The 5073-nt window shown below is 43.8% G+C and overlaps 1 protein-coding gene across 1 annotated transcript in view; it reads left to right on the top strand.

The window, feature by feature from the left end:
* LOC105994037 overlaps nucleotides 1-4816 on the top strand; it is a 50001-nt gene extending 45185 nt beyond the window's left edge. Inside the window, exon 3 of the mRNA XM_013027448.1 lies at nucleotides 4446-4816. Coding sequence (XP_012882902.1) covers nucleotides 4446-4816 — 371 coding nt within the window. The remainder of the gene's footprint in view (nucleotides 1-4445) is intronic.
* The last annotated feature ends 257 nt before the right edge of the window (nucleotides 4817-5073 follow it).

Consider the following 5073-nt stretch of genomic DNA (forward strand, 5'->3'; position numbering starts at 1 on the left):
AAAAAAGCCAGAAGTGGCACTGTGGCTCAAGTGGTAGAGCACTAGCCTTGAGCTGAAGAGCTGAGGGACAGCACCCAGGCCCAGAGTTCAGGCCACACGACCAGACCACCCCCGCAAAAAAAAAGACTGATGAGAAGGGGGGAGGGAAAGGAAGGGGGAAGGACAGAAAACTTAGCTAACTTGCTCTCTCTCTATGGTGTTACATGATGCCCCCCACATATTAAAGTACAAAACTCTTATCAGATGCCAAGCCCATACCAACAGCTCCATGTTCTTGAATTTCTTAATCTCCAGTACCATGACCCAAATGAACTATTTTTTTTAATAAATTACCTGGCCTCAGCCTCAGCGATTTTGTTACAATAGAAAAATAGATTAAGATAGCCCTGTGTGCATAATTGGTTGGTTTCTCTCATCCTCTGTATAACTATAAGAAGTGTTACATCTTAGAAAATTCAGAATACTGCCGGGCGCCGGTGGCTCACTCCTGTAATCCTAGCTACTCAGGAGGCTGAGATCTAAGGATCTCGGTTCAAAGCCAGCCTGGGCAGGAAAGACTGTGAGACTCCTATCTCTAATAACCCACCAGGAAACCAGAAGTGGCGCTGTAGCTCAAGTGATAGAGCGCTCGCTTTGAGCTGAAGAGCTGAGGGACAGCACCCAGGCCCAGAGTTCAAGCCCCACGACCGACCAAAAAAAAAAAAAAAAAAAAAAAAATCAAAATAACTCAGAAAAACTAGTAGAAAAGCCAGAAGATGTGCCAGAGTGTATATCTTTCATTAGTCCTGATTCCTGCCAGTCTCCACACTAGACCTACTTTTAAGGATCCCGACCTAGCCTAGCATCTCCAAAACAATGAAGGCCACGCGTGCCCTCACGTCAGAAGTATGTGAGTTGCAGGCAGAGATTCCCAGATATTTTACAACAGTTCATCCATCCTTATACTGGCCCTATTTTCCTAAAACAGGCTTTGTTTTGTTTTCATTTTATTTTGTTTTTCTGAGACAGAGTCTTGCTATGTAACCCAGATTGGCTCAGAATGTGCTGGTAGCCCAGGCTAACCTCAGATTCTTGATCTTCCTTTTCCCAAGTGCTTGAATTATATGGGCATGGGTCACTATACCCATAAACCATAAGCATTTTGAAAGGGGTACACTTTTGGGAACTAGACCTGTGAACCAGCGCAAATGAGGCTATCAACACAGGAAAATACATGTCTGTTGTCACTATCTTTGAATCTGGAAACTTCATCGAGGGGAAGGATTTCAACTCAAATATTCTAGCTTGTCATATCATTTTCTGGCTCCATGAAATACCTTTCAAGTTCTGTGTCCATGGAGAAAGGAAAAGGCTAAGACCAAACTGGGGTTCTTAGAAGCTTCCACCATTGTCATGAATCAGGAAAAATGTTCAAGTAGATTAGCATAGACATTTAATCAGTCTCCTTGTTCTGTCCATAAAAAAAAAGGATATAATCAAATGGTTCAGTGCTGGTTGGTTAAACATGTAGCATGAACTTTATGGGCCATTAGTACTAAATGTAAGCTCAAGAGCTTTAGATCCAGGCAGGTACCTTTAAAACTTAAATTATAATAGCCAAAGCTTGACTGCAATGAGATTTCCAAACCCTAGTGGTTGATCTAGAGATATAATCTAACAAAATTTTTATATAGTAGAAGCCTTACAGAATACTTTTGCTTTGTTTTTTTTTTTTTAATTTTTTTTTGTGGTGATACTGGGATTTGAACTTGGGACTTTGTGCTTACTTAGCTGGAGTTCTACCATGCCTCTAGCCTACTCCCTCTGTTTGTAAAAATTATTTAGGAGGGCCTGGGAAGGTAGTTTAGTGATAGAGTGCTTGCCTCACATGCATGAGGCCATGGGTTCAATTCCTCAGCACCACATAAACAGAAAAAGCTGGAAGTGGCGCTGTGGCCCAAGTAATAGAGCGCTAGCTTTGAACTGAAGGACAGTGCCCAGGCCCAGAGTTCAGGCCCAGATCAACCCCGCTCCCCCCACCAATAAAAACCCCAAAATTATTTTGGAGATTGAGTCTCACAGACATTTCTGGTCAGGCTGACTTTGAACCTCCATCTTCTGAATCTTAGCCTCTTGATTGCTTAGCTAACAATTCTTAAACAGCTCTCCAGATGAGCCGACACTCTCTCTCCCCCTCCCACAGCCCTGTACTGGCACTAGGGCACCCTGAATGCTAGGCTACTTTTTTTTTCTGTTCCTATTAATCTCCAATTAACTACTAAAAATCCACAGTGGAGCTGTGCCTCAAATGGTAAAATGCTATCCTTGAGCACAAAAACTCAGGGACAGCCCCTAGGCCCAGAGTTCAAAGCCTTAATACTGGCACATTCACACACAAAAAAGCTGATCAGTTACTAGAATATTAGAATATGTCGCAACAGGATGTGAATGTTATAAACTCAGTGCACTTTATCAACAAAGGAAGAAATTAAAAAATCATGTTCTTTATGTATCAGAAAATATAAAGTGGCTACCGTAAAATAATACAGTAGAGCAGAAAACAAAAGAAGAAAACAATAATTTCATGTGAAGAACTACCCAGTCATAAGCTGAAGACCCATAATCAATCAGGAGAACTAGTTATCATTGAAGCTTTTCCTGCCTGCTCCACTACAACTGCCCATTCGTTTGTGCCCTCTGGCTGCTGGGTTTGTCTCCCCAAAGCTATTCTTTGTATTTCACTGATATTTCCCTCAAATAGGCCCAAGTTTCCAGCTCTTGCTTGTGACCAGCATCAGCACAAGGCCTAGTACTTAGAAAATGTGTATGTGTGTGTGTGTGTGAGAGAGAGAGAGAGAGAGAAAGAAAGAAAGAAAGAAAGAAAAAGAAAAAAAAAGAAATAAAAGAAAAGAAAGACAGTATTCTGGTACCAGGGCTATGAATTCAGTATCTTGTGCTTTTGCTTAGCTTTTTTGCTCAAGGCTGGTACTCTGTCACTTGAGTCATACCTCCATTCCCATTGTTTTACTTGTTAATTGGAAATTAGAGTCTCTTGTATTTGTCTGCCAGGCTGGCTTTGGACCTCAGATCTCAGCCTCCAGAGTAGCTAGAATTTCAGGTGTGGGCCACCAATGCTCAGCTGAAAAAATTTCTTAAATATGTGATCCTGTGCATATACAAATCAAGGCATTGTACAAAAAGATGGAGGATAACTCTGCAGTGAACTGTGAATTTGGATATTTATTTATTTTGCTAGAGATCAAATCCATACTCTTTTGAATGCCAGGCAAGTGCTTAACTACTGAGTTATACACATCTTGCACAATTTTTTTTAAGTGTTATGGTAATGCAATCAGAAAGGCACTAGCATACCTCTGAGCCTAAAAAGGAAATCACTGGGAAGGTCAAAGTTCACTAGCCTAGTTGAACTAATCATTAAGATCATTCAAATCACTTGACCTTGACTCTAGGGTCTTGATACTTCAAAGGTTCCTAGATAGAAAAAAAAAAATCTTGACAATGGGGAAGAAGCTGTCTACAGTTTAAACTGATACATTGTTTTTCTAGTACAAGTCAGTAAAGATTACCTAATCTCTAAAATACAATGGGAAGATTAGAGAAATGTTACTGTAGGGCTTTCTGGATCTTTTCCCCCTCCAAACCTATTATTTCCATAACTATTCACAATATGATCATTTAACCAGCTAATATAAATGTGCTCATATATTCAAATATATGCATATTTAGTATATTCCCATGTATATATTTGTAGTACCTTTCTAGCTCAGCTCAGTAATACATACTCACTGTAGAAAAGTTGGAAAGATCCAAGAAAGATAAAGGGAGAAAATGGCTCATAATTCTAGTATGAGGCATCAATGGTGACCTTTAGCCTGCTCCCTTCCAATTTTATTTTCTTGCAGTTTGCATAGTTGAAAGGCAACTATGGTGCACAATTTTTATGGTCCTAAGCTAACAGGAGACTTAGGTTTTCTTTTACTCCTCCTGTCCAAAGAATAGTGAAATACCGTAGGAAAAATCTCTCTCTAGGCATCTAAATAACAAGGGATTAGGTCACAAGGGCTCAGCCTTCCTTATCTCTGGAGTGGGTTATCTCCAAAAAATGGCTTTGTTATAAAAGTGGACTTGGCCCGGTCCTGATTCCTCCTTCTTACCCTGTTTTGTCCTTCTACAGGCCACCTCTCCTGCTGCATCTGACTTGGACTGCCAGACTCCAGAATGAGGAACCAAATAAATATTTTGTAATATAAATGATCCCTTCTGGTTCTGCTTCTGAAGCAGACTAAGGCATTTCATTGATCTGTCCTGCCAGCCTGGGGCGGGGGGGGGGGGGGGGGAGGTCTGATCATGATTGGCTCCCGTTTAGGGAGGTGAGTAACTTGGGAAAGTGACTGAGCTGCTGCACTGCTGCCTCCGTCTCCACACGGACTCTTACAGTCTTTCAGTCTTCTACGCCAAGTCCAAAGGCCCACTGGAGGCCGGATTGTCAAGGAGAAGCGTGCAATCAAGTTCAGCAGAATCAAGAACGCGTAGAACTAACACTCAGGACAGGGCCCCAGTAAGGCAGGAACAGAGATGCCGGCCAGGTGTCTCCTCCCAGGAACAGTCTACAGGTGTGCCCCGCACACCGGTCATGCTGGCCACCTGGTTACGAGGGTTTGGGGAGAGACCCCATTTTCTGTGGGGGCTCACATGCCTAGCTCACATCTTTGCACACGTCCCTTCTGTGAGGCCTACAGAAACGAAGACCACATCGGCAGGCTCAGGAACCCCTGACCTTTTGGGGTCAGATGAGTTCGTGGCTTTTGCTCTCTAGACCCACAGCTGGGCCTCGGAGACCGACTCCACCAGTCCCCCACGCGTCCCATGTCCCTGCAGTGGGACCCGAGCTCTCTTCCTGGACGGCGCCTCGCGGGCAGAGTGTGCACGACCCTGACCCTCCAACGGTGTCCCTGCCCCGGGAGCGGCTCGGGCCTGCGAGGTGCCAGGACAGGACCCCGCTGGCGGGTGGCCGTGGGGCGGCGCGCTCTGGACAGGATCCGGAGACCCGCGTCCCTCTACCCTCCTGCCCTG

This window comes from Dipodomys ordii, unplaced genomic scaffold (genome assembly GCF_000151885.1).
Source record: "Dipodomys ordii isolate 6190 unplaced genomic scaffold, Dord_2.0 Scaffold5, whole genome shotgun sequence".
NCBI lineage: Eukaryota > Metazoa > Chordata > Mammalia > Rodentia > Heteromyidae > Dipodomys > Dipodomys ordii.